Below are 20,608 nucleotides of genomic sequence, written 5' to 3' on the forward strand. Positions count from 1 at the left end.
TAAAAGGAATCATACAATATGTGGTCTTTTGTGACTGCTCCATCCCTATAATCAACAGACTTTTATGGAAGAACTACTGCATACCAGACACTGGTGTGGGGCTATGTATGGAACTTAACAGCACACACGGACAGTTTAGATCTCGATTTGTGCAACTTCTAGTTTATTGCTATTTTTGTAAAGCCGTTACAAAAGAGTGACTATATATAAAAGATACATGAATATCAGTGTGGGTGTGTTGCTGACATGCACCTGGGGTGTTCTGAGGCAGCCCTGGAGGAGGAGGAGGAAGGTGGATTCTGAACCCAAGTCTAGTCCTGAGGGAGGACCGCTCAGCCCCAGAACAACCTTGGGGCCGGGCGCTCAGGCAGTGTTACTTTCTCTTTTGCTCCCAAGACAAGTGCAGCTGGAAGGACAGGTGAATGAGCACCTACAGGGGCACCTGGACAAGGTTTACCACTTCAAACAGAATCTGGCCTGCACCGAGGAGAGAATGGCCTATCTGTCCTACGAGACAGCCAAGGAGATATGGGTGAGAACCTCACAGGGGGACCTTGTGAGAAGCGGCCAGTGAGAAGGCCGTGGGGACGAGAGAAGCAGAAGATGAGTGAATCCGCTCTGACACCCTTGAACCGAGGGAAGAGGCAGATCCTCAAGCTGTGCCCCACAGCATCCCGTGTTCCCGTTCCTGCTGCCCTTTCCCCGGTTCCGGCTCCGGCCTAGCTGCTCTGGGAGCTCGCACACTGAGGCTCCAGTACCCCCGGGTGGCAGGGGATTGGAGTGACAGCGGATCGGGGTGACAGCGTCACTCTCTTCCTCCTGCAGGAGGTTCTGGACACGTTCAAGAGCCGTGTAGCCAAGCTGGAGGCTCTGCAGCAGGTGACCCAACTGGAGGTGACAGAGAGCGTGCGTAGCCGGCCCCAGGGCTTCCTGTGCCGCCGGGCAAGCCTGCTGCTCCCGCTGGCCACCGTCCTCCGGGTCCTGGTCTCCAGGACCGGGCGTGCGCCTGCCCAGTGGCTCTGCTGAACTCGCGCCTGTGCACAGGCACCGCGCTCCTGCTCGTCGGGCTGGGCGCCCTGGCCTGGCAGAGGCAGCATGCCATTCCCGCCGCAGACTGGCAGGCCTGGGTCCCCTCCAGATGGAGACTGTGTTCCGGGGATTCCAAGCCTCTACCAGAGGGGACTTAAAGGGCCTGGCTTCACTAGCTCCTCCCGCCTCCCCACACAGCTGCTTCTTGGCTCTCCCTTTCTTGTTCCATCACCAGCAGCCCAATGAGAGGTACATGGACGCCCGCCCACCTCGAGCTCACCTTTCTTGCGATCCTTCTATCCCGTCTGTACACATGAGGCTTAGAAAAGATGAGCAACTCCAAAGTACGGTGCTGTGCCCCGCTTTCCCCCACATGCTCTGTCACGACCCAGTGACCCAGCGCTCAGAGGCTCGGGTGCCCCAAAACTGCAGTGGCAGCCTCTATGACTCGGTTGCTTTCGGCAAAGAGAAACTACATTTATTTCACAGGGATGGAGAAAAGGGGCAGGGGCGGGGTGGCCAAAGCCCCGGAAGGTGGGACCGGTTACGTTTTCCAGTGGGAGACAGACGACTCAGGCAGGTGACACCGAAGAGACAGATGAGGCCTCTGTTTTGGAAACGCTGGAGAGTTCAGAGCTATCACCCACCTTCTTCCCAAAAAGCTGCAAGATGCAGTTTCGAAACTGGCAGGACAGAAAGTGTTATTGAGCAGAGCAGGCAGGGCCAGCGTGCTAGGCTAAATGTAATGCTGGGGCACCCTGAGCAAAGCGCTCATTCAGGGTCACCTTGATGGCTTACACACTCACAGTCTACGAGGAGAATGGAGGAAGCCTCCAGTTACTCCTTGCACATGGGGATGGTCTATTCCTGAGTGTTCGATTATCTAAGTCATCTCATTTAGCAGTTGACGGTGACTATTGTGGGCCCGGTTGTGTTCCCCCAGAGACATGTTCAAGCCCTGACCCCTGGAGCCTGTGGCTGTGACCTTCTTTGGAAATAGAGTCTCTGCAGATGTGATTAAGATGTATATTATCCTGAGGTCAGGCTGGAGTAGGGTGGGCACTGATCCAATGCCTGGTGTCCTCATGAAAACAAGGGAATTTGGAATCAGACACAGAGGGGAGGTAAAGGCAGAGATTGGGGAGACTCGTCTACAAGCCAAGGAACACCAAAGGTTACGGGTACCTGTCAGGACCTAGGAGAGGGGCCTGGAACAGACTCTCCCTCAGAAACAACCAACACTGCCCACACCTTGAGCTCAGATTTCTTGCCACCAGAACGATCATCTCTTCAGCCAAGAGAGTCTTCTGGCATCAGGAGGGCTCTGCTCTTTACCACTCCACCCCTAAAGGCATGTGGGCTGTATTCACTTCTCAGATTGTATCTCCTGTCGTCACTGAGTTAAGAACAATGCCTTGAGAATACAAAGCAGAGGCATTTGCTGTATATTTCAGGCCTCTTCTCAACTACATCCAGCTACTCCAACATCAAAACTCTTTTAAAAAAAAACATAATTGCTGAAATCAATAACATTGGGCTGGACAGCAGAATTGACTCAGCTGAAGAGCTGGCAGATGAGGCTGAGGAATTCAGCTCTGCAGCTGAGTCAGTTCTGCTGTCCAGCCCCATTCTTACATTATTGATTTCAGCAATTATGGGTTTTTTAAAGAGTTTTGATGTTGGAGTAGCTGGATGTAGTCGAGAAGAGGCCCGAAATATACAGCAAATGCCTCTGGTTTGTATTCTCAAAGCATTGTTCTTAACTCAATGATGATAGGAGATATAATCTACATACTGGGCGCCCACTCTGTACTAGACTGTGTCCTCGGGGCATCAGCAGCAAACCAAAAAGAGCAAAATTCCATGTCTTTGTGGAGCTCAATTCCAGAAAATTCTCTCTGAATGCAACAGGAAGGGATAACAGTGTGGAAAGGGTGAAAGCAAAATTCGGAAGTCTGGAGAGGCTGGAAGTGCAAACGACCGTAGAGGAGGGGGAGTTCCAGAAAGAGAGAATGGAAAGGCTCAAGTAAAGACAATACTTGGCAAGATGGCCTAGGATTCCACAACCAAAAGCCAGACCTAAAAAGAGACCCACGTGAAAGACAGGAAAGAGTGGTCAGCTGTAGAGCTATGCTCTGGGTGTTGAGGTGCCAACAGTGGAGTCCCGGGGACTCCTTTGGGGTGCCGGTCCTACTTGATACTTAAATGTTACCATGGTGAGATGGCACGCCCCTGAGGGAGTGGTATTTCTGACCCACAGGCCTTGCTGGTCATCATCAAGTCACATCACAGCTGCACCTTAGTGAAGTGGATATGATGAATTCAAGGACGAATAAGGCAAATTGCACTTGGAAGATGATGAGCCTCAATCACCTGTAACCTACTAAGAGGCCTAGGACTTGTGGGCTGCTATCTAGCAGGACCGCAGCATGTGTGCCTGAACTAACCCATAAAGTCACAACAGCCAAAGATCAGCACAGGCAAGAAGGGCCTCTTTGTGTCCTGGTCACTGTTACGGTTTGAAGATGGAAAGGTTAAGTTCAAGAGAAGAGTTGTGTCTATGAAGTCAAGAAGGGCATGCCTAGGGGACATATAGACACGATCTGGCAATCTTAGGCTGTGTGAGCTCCGGGCTCGCCCAAAGGCCAGCAGAGGGGAAGGGCACACAGCACACAGTGCACTGCAGGAAATGCCCACCCTCAGGCCCAGATCATAAAGGGATCCAGAGGGAGGGCTGGCTGGGGCTGGGTCGCATGCTGAGCCTCCCCTGGTTATTGTCCTGGAGGTCATTGTCAGCCTTCCCACAGACACGCTTCCAGGTGGGAGCCATCACTGGGCTCTTCCAGGGTCCATTTCCAGTTTGCTCTGTCAACTGCGTGACTTACCTGCCGGTTCATAAAGACATAGATAATGGGGTTGTAGATAGTGGCACTTTTGGCGAAGTAGGCTGGCAGGGCGGCCACCAGAGGGTGGAAGGCATAGCCAGGGTGGGCAGCGGCGAAGCATGCAAAGAATGTGTAGGGCCCCCAGCAGAGGCAGTACGCGAAGATCATCACCATCACCATGCGGGTTACCTCCTTCTCCGCCTTCTGGGTGGACTCGGATTCTTTCTGCTGCTTCGCCACCTGGGGGAGACAGAGAGTCGCCCCGGGGACAGTTAGTGGGAGAACCCCTCAGGGCTCTGTACCCCAGGGGATTCCGTGTTGCTGCTGCTTGGGTAGCTAGTCAGGGAGGGTAATGGGGAGAAGCAGATGGGCCCAGCTGTGCAGTACCCGGGCCACCCGAGTGGGGCCAGCCTTGTGGGAGCTCTTACAGGCTTGGAGGTGGCACAGCTGGGCTTGGCTAAGACAGCCCTGAGCTGCGCCCGCCGAGCTCTTGGCTTAGCTTGTTTCCCGTTAGGAGTCTGTGAAGGAGGTAAGGAGGCTGTGTGTAGCCTCACCTGGTCCCTTACCAGAGTGTCCCCTCCCACGGTCAGGTCTGAGGGGCCAGCCAGGAGAAGACACAGGGGCAGCGGCAGACAGCTGAATGGGGGTGAGGGGTGGCTGAGGGCTGGGTGAGGGGAGCGAGAAGGTGGCACAGGTCACACACTGAAGGCAGTGAGGGCAGCAGAGCTTATCTCCAGCCCGTGGCCTCCACTCATAAGCACATGCTGATCCGATTGTGCGCACAAGCAGCTTCATAGAGAAAAGGTGCCGCCCCAGAGGCCTCTTATTCCCTGTGCCAGGCAGGAGCCCAACAGGGACAGATGGCACCTTCAGATCAAGCTGATTGTAGGTAAGCTGATTGACAAAGGGACAACGTACGCACGGTGTTCAGGACCCTGATCTCATTCTCCTGCTTCGCTCTGATTTCCCACACCAGGGGATCACCTTCCCGGGGGGAGGGTGGAGTACAGGTCTGGGGGGCAGATGGCATGTGAACGGGACGCGAGCACTCCGGTAGCAGCCTTTTCAAAACACCCCTTGATTGGCAAATTTAGCCTTTGGATCTGGCCGGTCGTGATCCACTCCATGGCAGAGGCTGGCTTTCCACCCCCCGGGATCAGGAAGAAATGCAGTTGTGTTCCCTTATTTGGTCCCTCCACGAGGAGGCGGGCAGTCCCTTCCCACCCTGTAGGGGCGAGGCCGAGGGAGCCAGGGCTGCACCTGCCACCTCGAAGGCATTGGCAGATTCTGGCAATTCCAGATATCTGGTTTTGGGGCTGGAGAGCGGACTGGGCGGTCCTCTGTGCCAGCCTAGACCTCCCTGGCGTTCACGATCCTGCCTGCAGGGGTGAAGCTGGGAGGGTGTGGGGCTCACCGCTCGGATGGCCAGCCACACTTGCAGGTAGCAGAGCACGATAACGCTGAGCGGGGTGAAGCAGCAGGTGACCATGAGCACGAGCATGTAAGACTGCACCCCAGGGTGAGCGCTGAACACGTCCGGGCCGCACGATGTCTTCAGGCCATGGGGCCAGTACCTGGGGAGAAGGGCCGGCAGCCCGTCCTGAAGTGGGCAGCGACCCGAACCCCTGCCCACCCCAGCACACCACTGACTTGGGTAAGGTTGTTGGGCTTTTTTATTGAGGTGAAATGCACATTACATGAATTAACCTTTTTTTTTTTTTTGCAGTACGCGGGCCTCCCACCGCTACGGCCCCTCCCGTTGCGGAGCACAGGATCCGGACGCGCAGGCCCAGCAGCCACGGCTCACGGACCCAGCCGCTCCGCGGCATGCGGGATCCTCCCGGACCGGGGCACGAACCCGCGTCCCCTGCATCGGCAGGCGGACTCTCAACCACTGCGCCACCAGGGAAGCCTGAATTAACCATTTTTGAAGTGAACAATTCAGAGGCATTTAGTACATTCACAATGGTACAACTGCCACCTCTGTCTAGTTCCAGAACATTCTCATCACCCCCAAAGGAAGCCCTGCAGAAGGATTTTAGTAAATCCTTGTCCATCTCTGGTCTCATATTCCCTTCTTTGTTTATTGAGGTAAAATACACATAACATAATTATGAGGTTTGGTACATTCACAGTGTTGTGCATCCATCACCACTATCTGGTTCCACAACATTTTCATAACCCCAATCACATCCCCTTTTTACAAAGGGAAGGCGAGGCACCCTCTTGTCTTAACACCTGTGAACCCCAGAGGATTCAATGAGCACGTGTTTCTCGCACTGATGGAAGCTTCCCAAAGAAAGACCACACCCTCTCCAGACACCACAAGGACTTGTTCACGGGCTTGCAGTGGAAGATACAAATGCAACGGCCTTGTCCCGTCCAGCCCCCTCAAACACCTGAGCCGTTTCCTTGGAAATTCGGGACTTCCCCCAAAGGATCCACCTGGAGAGGACACTGGTAACCAACAGCCCAGGTGTACCTACCACCCAAGGAGCCTCGGAAAGGGGGCCCCTCAGCAGGTGCAAGAAAGAGGCCTGGGGCAGAGTGGGCAAGAGGGCTCTGGAATCCAAACGTGCCTGTGGCCTCAGCCGGCAGCGTTTCTCTATGTGTTCTCCAGAGCTGCTCCTGTTTGGGAGAAACAGACCCTTTCCAGAGGCTTGGAGACCACAGGGCCCGTTTCCACGTTGCAGCCAGGCAGATTCACGCATTCACAGACAGTGCACGCTCCAAGGGGTCTCAGGGAGAGTCAGGTCCATCCTCCCTTTACTCGTGGAGCCACAAAGGCCCAGGGACAGGAAATGATTTGCCCCAAGGTCACAAAGGGAATCACGAGTTTGACCCTCCCTGCTCCGCTCTAAACTAATCGCCTTCCTGGCACCCTGGCATCCTTACCTGCTCCAACCAAAGATGGGTGGAGCTGTCCACACAGCAGCCCAGATCCAGGAGAAGGCAATGCCCGCAATGGCCAACTTGGCATCAAATCTCACGTTGCCAAAGGGCTTGCACACCACCATCCACCTCTCCCAGGAAATGATGGCCAAGGACCAGAGACCCGTGATCCCTGCGGGGGGAGGAGCAGACAGAGGAGGGCTTTGAGTCAACGCTTTTCAAGATCAAGAGGACACCCCCCAGCTACCTGCAAAACCTAATTCTCCAAAAAGTGTTTTCCGGTCCGGGGAGCAGCGGGTCTCTTGGTCAGTTTCTTTCTCTAACCCCTGCTTTCCCGGCTCCTTCCCCATTGGGTCTGCACCCGCCTCCCCTTGCCTTCTCTGATTTGGCCTCATGGCCCACCTCGCTTCCCATCTCTCTTTTACTCGGCCACCAGCCTTCCCTGCGATGCTGTCAGTGAAACTCCTGACAGCCACGTACACACCTGAGGCCACACTGAGGTACTTCAGTCCCAGCCCAGAGCAAGGAAACAGGACGTGTGCAGTAAGCTGTGCCCTCCTGCTGGTGGGCAGGCCTCCCCTCAGCCCAGGCCTCTCAGCACCACCCAGCATGCAGCGGTCTGTGGATGGAATCCGGGGCACCATGAACTGGGGTGGGGAAAATGATGTCTTTGTTTCCACTAAGGTCTACTGGACACTTGGCCTTCTTTACTTCCATTACGAGTGTGGTAGCATTAGCAGTGCCTGTGACTTGGTCACTTTACAGGAGTGGCAGACATTTCCCAATATGACTATATTCATTACTACTTTGACATTTCAGTGGCTGTCTGGCCAGATACAGTTATTTGATACCTTAATAAAGAATGGCATCACAAATACTTCTAAAAATACTGTTAATACTAATACTTTTAATGAAGGAGTATGTCACTAGTGTTTAACACTTGGATAACTATACTTCAGTATCATTGGCTTCCTTTGTAATCCTATGGATCTCATTGTGCACATTTGCCAACGTTCCTCTAAGAAGGGGTCCATGGGCTTCCCCAGAGGGCTGAGGGTGCCTGTGGCCCCAAAACTGGTGACCCGAGAGCGGACCTCAAGCAGTTACAAAGGCAAGACAGGCGTAAGCGAGGAGCCACCCAGGGGGGCCAGGCACCAGCTACCGAGGTGCATGGAGTGTTGGAACTTGGGATGGACTTTCTCTGCCTAACCTTCCCTGGTAAAGTAACTTGGTGGAGCTGACACCACTAGTAATTCAAGTCATTGACCAGGTCCCCGCTCTCCTGTCCCTCTAATACTAGTGTCTTTCTGTCATTCGTCTCCTCAGAATCTGAATTGGAGATCACTTCAGGTGGCAGCAAGACAAACCCAAGTTAGACGTGGGAGCTAAGGACCCAGGCATTGTGACCAGGTCGCCCTGGGAAACTTGAAAAATGGGAAGGCAGCTGCAAGCCTTCGCTGCTTTGATGGCCGGGGGCCTGGAGACAGGCTGCACGTGGTGAGTGCTGTGGCCCTTGGGCTCCCTGTCATCTCGGGTGGACGCCAAGCTACAACCCCACAGCCCTTGGTTCTGTCCTGGGGACGTGGTGCAAGGGCCTCTGAGACGTCCTTGGCCTTGTCAGGCCTGCCGGTGTGCTTCTTCTTCATGGGCCCTTGGCAAGGAAGCCCCGCCACCCTGGCCTTGACTGGCACCCAGTGCAGACCCACACCCTGCTCTGCCTGGCTCAACCCTTGCTCCCTCGTTCAGCCTCCCCAACGTCAGCCAGCTTCCTCCTGGTCTCCCCATGGGGTCCCCTCCTCCCCACTCCTCAGCCTGCCGTCCTGGGCCTATCGCCGCCCGCTATCTGCTCACACGCGCTCTGGCCACCCAGCCACCCCAGCTGTCTGCGCCCCTTCCTGTCCCGCTGAGTCGACATCCGGCTCCCTCACCGCCTCCTCCTCCGAGTCACGCTCCTCTGAGGGTACTGGTGATGCCACGTGCTCACTGTCTGGATGGGAGCCCCTCAGGCCTCGGACCCTGTGTGCAGCATCCTAGATGCCTTACAGCATGGAGCCGGGAGCGCAGGTGCTTCTGGCCAAAGTTGACGTGAACAGGGTCACAACCCACGGAGATATTAGCAGTGGGGCTGGTAGGATCTAGTTTCAATATCTCGGAGGCCTCCCCTCCCACACTGTTCTGAGATTATGAGGATCTGTCTGTCCCCGTTCAGAGATGTGCCTCGAACACGCCCCAGAGGCACACCTATGGATTTTGCCACATGAGTGTTTCCTTTACGCACGGGAGGCTGTGGCCAGGCCTGTGCCCAGGCCCCGGCTGGCTTACCACACAAGGAGACAGTGTAGCCCTCCATGATGCACAAGGGGTGGCCCAGCACAAAGTAGCCGTACATCTGGTTCACAACGCTGATGGTGCTTGCTGGCAATGATCGTCTCTGCCAGGTCAGCGATGGCCAAGTTCACCAGAATCCAGTTCAGAGGGTGGCGCAGCTTCTTGAACTTCATGGTGGCTGCCAGCACGAGCCCATTCGTGAAGATGGACGCGATGACCACAAAGACCATCCAGACGCTGGTGAGGTGGTACACCCATCTGGGAGCGATGTGGTAATTGGGGCCGTCGAAGGCGTCTGGAGGCAGGAGACACAGAGTGCACAGCTACATCTGTGCCGCCCCCCTCACCCCATCAGAATCTCCCCTCAGCCCTCCTGCCTTCTGCCCGCCGCACTCACCTTTGCGACTGGTCTTCCCCTCTAGCTTTGCCCATCTGCAGACAACCTTCCCTCCATTCTGTCTCTCAAGCTCGAGGCCATGGCCTGCTAGATGCCCGCACGGGCATCCTTGAACTTAACAAGTCGGATGTGCGCCCCGCCATATGCCACGTCGGCCTCCTGGACTGTGGTTGGCTGGCTTGCTCGTCTCCCCTGAGCCCTTCTGTGCCTGGGCCTCATTCGCCCCTCCCACAGGGAGCTCCCAGAAACCTACCGACAATATCTGCAACCACGCTAGATACCACAGGCCCCCAAGGAACAGGCCTTTGACTACTTAACACCTGTGTGGTGCCAGTTTCTGCACAAAAGGGAGCAGAGGGGAAGCACTGGGGTTGCTGATGGGCCCGAGAACAGCAACCCCCCAAATTGCCAGCAGATCTGACCCAGAAAGTCCAATGGGTTAGTGTGAGAAAAGCATCTGGAACTAGGAGTTGTGTGGAATGCTCCGGCTTGCAGACAAGTGAGAGGGGCTGGGACGGTTTCAAAACAAGGCAGCCTGACCGTCCTTCCTGGACAGCCCATGAAGTCTGAATCAGGCAGGGACGATGGCCGTGTGTGGCATGGAAGGGACAGGAGCACTCCAAGCGTGGGAAGCAAAAACGGGGCTTCCAGCAGTGCAACAAGAGCAGGCGCACCGGCCTGCCCCCTTCTCCTGAAAGTTTCAGGTCTAATTTTTTGAAGAAATGAGCACGAGAAGGGTGTCACAGTCAACTCCCAGGTAAGGGTCTCCTGAGAAATACAGGGTGGGAGGGAATTGGGTATGGGGGCTGGCAGGAAGCAAGATTTCTTCCAGTATACCTTGTTTTCTAGATTTTAATTTGGAGCCTTGTAAATATTTCATTCCATAATTATAAAACAACATTAAATTTTAAAAAGCAATCCCTGAAAAATCAAAAATAAAACAAATGGACCTGACCGCATATGCACTCGGTGGCATGGTCACATAGAGAGGGGCTACTCTGAGGGTCTCAAGAAGACGCTAGTTTGCCCATTCGAGCCTAGTGGCATGTTCCCAAAGGATGAAAACACCTGTCCAAAGGTTAAGCTTTGGGTAATCATGTTGTTGGCGATAGTGTTGGCGTCATCATTCTGAGACCATTTTGAGTGTGTTTGAGATAAAGCAAATGAGCAACGAAATGATATTCTAATTCCAACTCTACCCACAGCCCTTAAGAACGCGATTCTTAGTGGGAGAGAAAGGAGACGCAGAGGTCAAACCCAACTGGCTCCACTGGGGAACCAAGTCACTATTTGGAACTGGGCGAAATAGGAGACTCAAGCATCTCTTCTGCCTTTCCCACGCACACCGTATCCCTGGGGAACCCGATAGCACGTGAGAGCCTGTTTCTCTTTAGCAAAGTAGTGAAGCTAACAAATGAAGACAGGGTCAGAAGAATCCCAATGTCACCATTTCGAAATCCCCAGTGGTTTGATGGGTCCTGGCATTGAGTGTCAGCAGCTGCCAACACTGTGGAAAAAGGGACACCCTCCTAATGGAGCGGGCTTGCCCAAACACCTGACACATCTGCCTGGCTGCCCGGCAGACCTTCAGCTCGACAGCTAGTTGACGGAAACAGGCGTGGCAGAAGGGTGTGGGGAGCCATCAGCAAAGTCTGAAGTGGGTGAGTCTGGGGACAACACACTCGCTTTCTTCAACAAATAAATTGCAAGGAGGTTGAGGGGGAACCTCTAAAAGTATGACCTTGTGGTTGTGTCTTTAAAGAGTGCTTTCCTCTTACAGGAACCGAAGATTGACAGAGGAAATGATGTGATGTCTTGCATCTGCTTCCAGAAATCGGCAGGAGTGGTTAGTGGAGGGGGTTAGAGATGAAATAAGACAAGTGATGGATACCCGGGGGCCATTATACTCTCCCCTCTACTTTGGTAGACACTTGAACTTCTGAAAAAATTTTACAATAGGGAATCTTGTGCATCGATGAAGCCCCATGGGCCTCCAGGGAGAGCATTGTTGTGTCTACATCCAGGACATTCTGGGGTGCAAACAGTCAGGTCAAGGTGAACTTCACAGTTCTCAACCAATTCGGTTTGGGAACCCTGTTGCTGGTCCTGCTCTGGCTGTCAAGGAGCTGGTGTGGCTTCTGGAAACTGCAGCAAGTGAGACATTCTTAAAGGAACTGAAGGTCTTTGGTTTGAAGAAGGGACCTAGGCGGGGGGGCCAGGGGCAGAGGGTCATTACAGTGTCCTCAGGTCTCTGATGGGCTGGCATGTCCAGGGCAGAACTCAGGCTGCCTCGATGGAGTTTTCGGCTTTCTTTTGGGCTGAAGCCCTCTCTAGTGGGACAGCTCGGAGCAGAACAGCTGCCCCGGGAGCCGAGCTAGCCTCTTCCCTAGCATGTACCGCCAGAGGCCATGGGCTCTGGGCATGAACTTGGACAAGATGGCCACCACAGTCTCTTCTACCCTTAGGCTCTCGAAGTCACTCACCCTCCTCCGGGCCAACCCAGCCTCTCACTCCTGCTGGTGGTCTCCATTTGGCTTTGGGAGATGCAAAGATGAGTCAGGCCCAGTTCCCTCCCTGGAAGCTCAGGGATGAGTGTAATGAGCGCTCACTAGCAGTCTGGGGCCACACGGGAAGAGTTCATGAACTTTCCTGGGACAGGAATTCTCAAAGGGTCTGGGAAGCCCATGTGGTTTGAAAATGGGTATTCGATATTACGGTGTCCTTTTATATTCAGAGAGGACCCCCCATTCATGTTATCATAAAGGCTAAGAAGGCCACTCGGGCCTGTGTCCCAGGAGGGCCGTTCTAGCCAGCATGACCCAGCCTTCGCACCTCTTCGCTCACCTCTGGTGGAGTTGCTGTTGGTGTAGGTGAAGACGCTCCCCTGGGTGCTGTCCTCAAAGCTGGTCTGTGGCTGCCCACCTGCAAACCTTTGAGGGCCCCACTGCTGGGCCATGGCTCTGGAAAGCCCTGTCCCCGATGCCTGCCAGCCCTGGCGCTGCCCGGCGGTCACGGCGCTTTATACCAGCCTGCGGGATCAGCCCAGTCCTCCTCACCTTAAAAGCTCCCAAACCTTTCACCATCTGATCTCTTAATTGGGCCTGGGACTTAGACCTCCTACTTCCCCACCCGTGGGCCTCCTGGATCCTAAGGTGAGCCCACGAGGGCGGCTCAGAGGGATTTGCTGGGAGCCAGACTCAGAGCCAGGGTGGCTGTGGAGGCTGCTGTGGGCCCTCGCTGCTGTTTCCCTGTCCTCTCTTCCCGTCTACTGTCCAGCGTCTGCTCCCAGGCCGGGCAGGCACAAGTGTCAGGCTTTTCAGCCCGAAGCCCAGACCCACCTTTCCCAGCGGCTGCTCCCCAAGTGACTTCGTGGGGCCGAGGCCTGGAACTGGAGCCTCCCTGTGGGTCAGACCACCTCAGGGGCCCAGATGGATGCAAGTTGTGCCAGTCAGTGGGGCTCCTTCCCTGGGAAGGGATGGACAGGCCTGGGGTGGGAGAGACTCCGCCGTGCATCTTGCTTCTCCCTCACCCCACCACCTTGCTCCCCGTGAGCTGCAGCTCGTGCTGTCACCAGGGAGCTCAGCCAGGCCCTCCCAGCAGCCCTCCCGAAGCAGCTGAGGGTGCCCAGAAGCCCTCAGACCCCACCTCAACTCTCCCTCCCCTGAGTTGACAACCTTTCCTTGGCCTGCCCGTGACTACAGCCTCCCTCTAGACCTGCCTTCAAAAGCAAAGCTCTCAACAGAGTGTTCCAGGCAGGCTGCCTTCACTGTCCCTCTTGACACACTGCGGTCTGGCTGCTGGCACTGCTTACCTGCTAATTGCCCAATTCTGCAGCCTTGCATGTTTCTACACAAGAAGGCGAATAGGAATGCTCAGAGCAGCATTATTCACAAAAGGTCAAAAGGTAGAAACAGTCCAAAAGTGAGTCGACAGCTGAATGGATAAACAAAATGTTGTCTATCCATGCAATGGAATATTATTCAGCCATAACAAGGAATGGAATTCTGACACATGTTCCAACATGAGTGAATCTTGAAAACGTGATGCTAAGTGCAAGGACCTCATACTGTATGATTCCCTTTATATGAAATGTCCAGAATAGATAAATCCACAGAGACAGAAAGCAGCTTGGTGGTGCCAGGGGCTGGGTGGGGGGGGGTGATGGAGAGTGACTGCTAACAGGGATGGGGATGCCTTTGGTGGTGATGAAACTATTCTAAAATTAGATGGTGATGGTGCAGCCACTGTGGAAAACAGTTTGGCAATCCAAAGATTGAAAAATAGAATTACCACGTGATTCAGCAATTCTCCTTCTAGGTATGTAACCAAAAGAACTGAAAGGGGTTTTGAGGGGCTCACAATGCGAACATAGCATGTTTGATGGCACTTGATGTCACAAGGTCAGATGCCTAGAGCTCAACCCTAGGTTCTTCTGACTTCCAAGGCCATGCTTTTCCCTCTTCCTGGACCCCCAGGAGCTCTGCCTGTCCCCCCACCACCAGAGTCCAAGAATCAGCACATCTGAGAATGTGAGAGCCGGAGGTGGGTCCCTCTGAGGTCACCTGCTCAACCTGGTCCCTTCTGAGCACTGGCTGCAGGCCTGCCTCTTCCCAGCACTGCCATGGACTGGCCAGGTGGCCTTGAGTGGGGTGACCCCTCCCTCTCAGGCCAGGTTCACCTTCTGTCTAAAGGGAGAGGACCCATCCTGCCTGCCCCTGCCTAACCGCCCCCTCCCGGGGCTGCCGCGGGCCCTTTGGAAGCCCTTTGTGAAGCCTCCAGCCGGAGCTGGCCCACCGCTTGCCCAGCCTGCCCCTGTCCATCATGGCACCAATGACTGAGCTCACCGGCAGGGCTGCCCCAAGACCCTGGGGAACGAGGGGACAGGGCAAAGGTGGGAGGAGGTGGCGATGGCAGTGAGTCCTGGACCCTCCCCTGGACCGTCTGCAGAGTGGGGTGCTAATTGATGATTAGGGTTAACAGAAGATCAAGTCCAGTTTTAGCCAAAAGCAGATTACTGCCCTGGAAAGTCCCCTGGCACCTGGGCGCACACGTGTGCTTCCCGAGGCCCAGCAAAAGCTCACTGGGGTCCCGAACTCTGGCAAAGGGTAGAGAAAAAGGGAGGGGCTCTCGAGAGGGAGATGAAGAAAAGTGGGTGGGGCCAAAATGTGAGTGAGGAGCGGGAGGAGAAATAGGATGGGGGAGGGGGGAGAAAGGGCCAAGCCCGGAGGCTAGCGTGCTTCAGGAAACGGCCCCCTGGGCAAAGGCCAGGCCCTCCACTCGGCCCTGGGTCACCCGCCCTCGCCCCAGCTGGGGCGCCCTGGCCAGGCTGGAAGATGAGATGCCAGCCTTGTGTCTAATTGAACTACTCCGAAGTTACTCAACATGGGGGTGCTGATTAGGAGCCCTGGGAGCTGACTGTCACCTTGATTCAGCTCTTGGCTCTGGCCCCTAGACCAGGGGCTTTGTCTTTAATAGCCGGTGGCTGCTACAGCTACAGGGCAAGGAATCCTTTGGCCATTTGCCTTTGACCTTTTTTCTTTTTTGCAGTACGCGGGCCTCTCACTGCTGTGGCCTCTCCCGTTGCAGAGCACAGGCTCTGTACACGCAGGCTCAGCGGCCATGGCTCATGGGCCCAGCCGCTCCACGGCATGTGGGATTTTCCTGGACCGGGGCACGAACCCGCGTCCCCTGCATCGGCCGGCAGGCGGACTCTCAACCACTGCGCCACCAGGGAAGCCCTGACCTTTTTTTTTAATGTGACAAAATATACATAACATCAAGTTTACCAGGTTAACCATTTTTCAGCACCCAGCTGGGCGGCATTAAGTACGTTCAGGTTGGTGTGCAGCTATCCCCACCATCCATCTCTAGAAGTGTTCATCTTCCCCAATGGAAAATCTGTCCCCATTAGACACTAGCCCCCTCCCCCTCCCCCAGCCCATTCCCCCCCATCCTAGTTTCTGTCTCTAGGAATCTGACGGTTCTAAGCAGCTTATACCAGTGGAGTCATACAGTATCCGTCCCTTGTGTCTGGCTTATCTCACTTAACACAGTATTTTCAAGGATCATCCATTGCCTTTGACTTTGTGTTTGGAAAAGATTTATATACATTGAATTTTCATTTTTATGTGGTCAAATATGACTCCAGTTCCCTTTTGGTTTCTGTTGGGAAAGTTCTCCCAGCTTAAGCTCCTCAGAGATCTATAAACAGGCACCACAGATATGAAGTCCAAAGACAAGGGGTGGGCTGTTTCCCCGTTTCTGTGGTGGTCCCACCAAGTCCCCGATCGCTCACCTCAGAATTGACAAGCATCAGATTTTCCTCACCCGTCCAGGTGGCTGATCCCCCAAACTGGCTGAGAGATCCTCCTCAGTCTAGTCTGCAGACACTCACCTTAGGCTCACACTTTCACCCCATCCATCTGCTGTGGGCCTCCTGAAGTGCTGCCCCTGCCGCCCTCTGTGACCTTGAGCAAGTCAGCCACCATCTCTGGGGTGTGTGTCCTCGTCGGGAAGATGGGGATAACACTTACTTGCTGTAAAGCTTGAATGAGGTCATCCTTGAAAAGTTCTAGCGATTCATTCCCTAGCGACCCAGCAAAGCACCTACTGTGGCCAGGCCGTGTTCCAGGCTCCAGGTGAGCAAACAGATGGAGACCCTGCCTTCTTGCAGCTGCCATTCTAGCTGGGGGCGGGGAGAATACAACATGGACACTAGACATAATAAATAAGCTGTGATAAGTAGGATGGAGAATGAGAGAAAGAGAACGGGTTGTGGAGGTCGGGGAGGGAATGGATGCCCATTTTCATAGGGCAGCCTGGTGGGCCTCTCCGAGAAAGGGACATATGAGCAAAGACTCAAAGGAGGGAGGGAGCCATGCGGAGAACTGAGGAGGGCATCCCAGGAGAGGGCCCATCAAGTAGTGCAAAGGCCCTGGGGCAGGAGTGTGCCTGGCATGTTAGAGGAACAGTAAGGAGACCAGGGGAGCTGTGCCGAGTGAGCCAGTGGAGACTAAGAAAGGGAAGGTCAGAGAGGGGATGAGGGCCAGAGACTGTGTGTCCGGAGGCCGTTTTCAGCATTACCTTTCACTGTGAATGAAATGGAGAGCATTTTATGATTTTGAGTGCAAAGTGACACGGTGTGATTTAGATGCTAACAAACTCCTTCTGGTTGCTGTTCTGAGAGTGGTGGGGGCCAGCGAGGAAGCAGCGGTATCGGTATCGGGTGGCAGGCCCCTTGGGCATCCAGGTGAAAGAGCCTAAAGTCTCCCAGCAGGGAGGGGCCCCAGGCCTGGCAACGGTTTGGATTGGGGGATAGCTTGGGAACTGAGCAACTAGAGGGATGGAGTTGTCTGCAGCCCAGAAGTCAGGGCAATGGGGGTGTGGCTGGTGGAGGGAAGGTGTGAGTGTCAGGAATTCAAGCATAAATGTCCAATGTGAGGAATGAGAAGGAGCCGGCACCTCAACCCAAGTTATTCCAAAGAGGACGTGCTGATCACTTGATTCAAATCAATGTGAAAATTTGGATGGAATGGACAAGCTCCTAGAGAAACACAAAGTAACCAAATGAGCCTGAGAAGAAATAGAAAATCTGAAGGGCTCTGTATCTATGAAGACATTGAAGCCCTAGCTTCAAAGCTGCCCGCAAGGACTGCCTCTGTTCTGTTTCTCCTCCCCACAAGGCTTCAGATGATTTTCGGCCGGACTATGACTTTTTTGTATCATCTTCATCAGTAATTCCCACATCTTTGCAGCTCATCCCCAGAAGTCTTTATTCCTGCCCCAACATCAGAATTAACAAGTGATAGCTTAAAACGTTTGGTGCAAATATCCGAAATTTGAATGGATTAAAAGTTGTCATGCCTCCGCCCCCCAATTCTGCTTGCTGTGGTTGCCATATGATCACCACTGAGAAGAAACAGAGTTTTGTTCGTTTTCAACATTATGAAATTTTACTCTAGAAAAACCTGTTGGGCTTTTGTTGCTTTCTCTTTCTTTGTTTCTTCTTCCTTGTGTTTTAAATTTTATTGTTCTTCTTTTTACTTGGAAAAATGTGTTTTCTTTCCAATTTGATCCATAGTTATAATCCAGTTCAGAGCCAAGTCTTAAACTGTACAGAATTTCCACTGTAATTAAACTATCTATTTTGGAATAGAAAGAGCCTTCAAAGAGGGATATTCTCCAAAGCCAGTTACAAAAGGACAGAGAAAGTAGGGGGGTAGGGGCCAGGGGCTGGGGTAAGGGAGATGTAGAGTTAATGTTTCATGGAGACCGAGTTTCAGTTTTGCTTCATGAAAACTTTCTGGAGCCTGGCTACACAAAGTGTAACACTACTGAACTGTACATCTAGAAATGATTGAGTTTAAGTGTGTGATGCAAATACAATTTAAAAATATATTTATATTTCCCATGACACTGTCAGTGACATCACATCCATGGTGAATGTATGTTCCTGCACGACAAAATTAAAATGGCAAAAGTCACCTTTGGCAACAGTGTACCCCATCGGTCCCTGCGACTAAAAAAACCACGAAGAAGTTGTTAAACGGTTGGCACTGAAGTCTCTGTTAGGGGAACGTCTGGGTCTATGACAGCGGTGTTGCCCCTTCGCAAGTAATGGTGTCCACTCCAAACAGGCCAACCACGCATTTGGCTTTGAGCTTGAAGCTGCATTGGGCCAGGGCCAGTCACTTCTTAAGCGCCTGGGGTTTCTGGGAGCCGCCCCTGCACACCTGAGGCACCATCTGGTCTGTAGGAACCTCCCGTGGGAGGGGGATCCACACTGCAGCACGTGCGGCGATATGGGACGCTGAGCCGAGGTAGGCTCCGCTGGGAGGGGACCGGCTAGAGGACATGGGAGCCAGCTTGAGGGGCTGCCCCCGGCCAAACTCGCGACACACTGAGCATCGAACAGAACTTCTGGCAGCAGTGGAGTGTGTGCAAGCCTCTGAGTCCATGCTGGCGTGCAAAGTGTTTCGCTGCGAGTGAAACGACTCGGGTTTTCCTAACCGCCAGCTCTCGGCGCGGGGACCCTGAGCGGGCGGGGCAGGGAAGGGACTCCGCTGGGGCCCGCGCGCCGGCTCTCGGGCGCCCTCTCCTGGCTTCGTCGTGCCGCGCGCCCAGCTAGCCCTCGCCCCGCGGCCGCCGAGGCCGCTTCCGCTCTCTGAGCCTCCTCCATCCCTCCACCCGCACCGCCTCGGTCGTGAGCCCCTTCAGATCTGCCCACCGCTGTCCCCGCGTGGCAGTGGGCCGTGTCCCGAGGGGCTGGATCCCAGCCGGTGCGTCCTAGGGACGCCTGGGACCCTTCCTGCCGCCCTGCTGCCCCGTCACACTCTAGTGGCTTCTGGTCGTACAGATGCTTCTGCTTGCCAGTTGTCTGTGCTTTCTGGTTCCCCGAAACACGTGAATTGGGGGTGGAGGGAGTTTCATGTGTTTTTATGTTTCTGTGCTTTTAGAAGTGGGGGAGTTCGGATTTTTTGCTGCTCCCTACTCCTACCTGAACCCAGAAATCTCTTCATTATCCTTTTTAAAAAATTAGGTTTTAAATTGTGGTAAAACACATAACAAAATTAACCATCGTAAACATTTCTAAGTGTACAATTAAGTGGCATTAGTACATTAGCACTGTCTTCATTGTCATTTTTGTATTAAGATCATTTAAATTTTTTTTAAAATTTTATTTTTGGCTGCGTTGGGTCTTCGTCGCTGCGCGTGGGCTTTCTCTAGTTGCGGCGAGCGGGGGCTTCTCATTGTGGTGGCTTCTTTTGTTGCAGAGTGCTGGCTCTAGGCGCGCGGGCTTCAGTAATTGCAGCAAGCAGGATCAGTAGTAGTTGTGGCGCAAGGGCTGTTGCTCCGCGGCATGTGGGATCTTCCCGGACCAGGGCTCGAGCCCGTGTGCCCTGCATTGGCAGTCGGATTCTTAACCACTGTGCCACCGGGAAAGTCTTATATTAAGATCATTAATTGTTTGTGGTCCAGTTAATTATTTTTTTTTAATTTTCACTATCACAAACAGTGGAAATCAGACAAAAGCTTACCCAATATATATGCAATTAAATTATCAACAAGATGTGCATATACAATATGACTCCCTTTAATTGCCCACCATGGTTAGGGAAGAAATTCCAAACAGAAGCCTAGGGAGAATCCGTTTTTTAACAGTAGTATTTGCTGTAGCTAAGGGCTCCATGTTTTTATTGTGTGTATTCACATTATCTTTTACTGTGTGTGTTCCTTTTGACTGTCCTGCCTTTTATACACAGTTCAACAAGAGATATGCTGCTTTGTTTCCATAGTTCTAGAAAGTTTTTTTTACTGTCTTGATTCAGGGAGCCAAGGACAGAGGCTCGTCCCCATGGGGTCCAATTGCAGGGCGCCCCTCTTTCTCTAGGGGAGTCACCTGCTTGCTTCTCTGTAAAGCTGTGACCTTCCACGTCGTTAGGGGACTCCCCAGGCCATTTTCTGCAAGGTTGACTCGTGCTTTCTTCTCTAAGGCTGGGTGTCTGAATCCGATAAGATGCGCTTTACCTTTATAAGTGACATTTCTGGTGAAGTTGTGATTAGAAATTCAATTTACCCACAAGCCCGACGCGGATGGACTGATGCAAATGACTGCTTTGCTCTGAAGCCCAGTGTGGCCGCACAGTGCTTGGGGATGAGCCAACGGCCTTCGGCCAAGGTCTCCATTGACTTGTTATAAACTTCACCTGAGGTTACTTATCAATGTATTATGATCTTGCTATGACCTGAATGTCTGTGTCCTCCCCAAATTTATATATTGAAATCCAAATGGCCAATGTGCTGGTATTAGGAGGTGAGTGATAAACAGTGATAAAACCTCTGAACAGTGATAAAATGATAAGGGCAGAACCCTTGTGAATGAGATTGTGCCCTCGTAAAAGAGGCCTGAGAGAGACTCCCTCTGCTTCTGCCATGTGAGGATACAACGAGAAGTCTGAGACCCCGAAGAGGGCCCCCATCTGACCATGCTCACACTCTCATCTCCAACTTCCAGCTCCCAGCACTGTGCAAAATCACTGTTTGTGGTTTACAAGCTACTCTAGTCTCTGATATTTTG

General features: G+C 53.4%; 2 protein-coding genes across 2 annotated transcripts; one reads left to right on the top strand and one right to left on the bottom strand.

Moving 5' to 3' along the window:
• Positions 1 to 217: 217 nt before the first annotated feature.
• TEX28 (testis expressed 28) lies at positions 218 to 1,187 on the top strand (the record flags this gene model as incomplete). The annotated part of the gene is given in 3 exon segments (XM_081222180.1): positions 218 to 532; positions 826 to 994; positions 997 to 1,187. Coding segments are annotated over 3 exon segments (675 nt in total).
• A 414-nt stretch (positions 1,188 to 1,601) lies between these two features.
• Positions 1,602 to 12,487, bottom strand: LOC308608867 (long-wave-sensitive opsin 1-like; the record flags this gene model as incomplete). Its single annotated transcript, XM_081222190.1, is given in 7 exon segments — positions 1,602 to 1,712; positions 3,915 to 4,154; positions 5,329 to 5,488; positions 6,810 to 6,978; positions 9,129 to 9,222; positions 9,224 to 9,429; positions 12,376 to 12,487. Coding segments are annotated over 7 exon segments (1,092 nt in total).
• Between the last annotated feature and the right edge of the window lie 8,121 nt (positions 12,488 to 20,608).

Source organism: Mesoplodon bidens (assembly GCF_964165515.1).
Source record: "Mesoplodon bidens genome assembly, chromosome: X".
Taxonomy (NCBI): Eukaryota; Metazoa; Chordata; class Mammalia; order Artiodactyla; family Ziphiidae; genus Mesoplodon; species Mesoplodon bidens.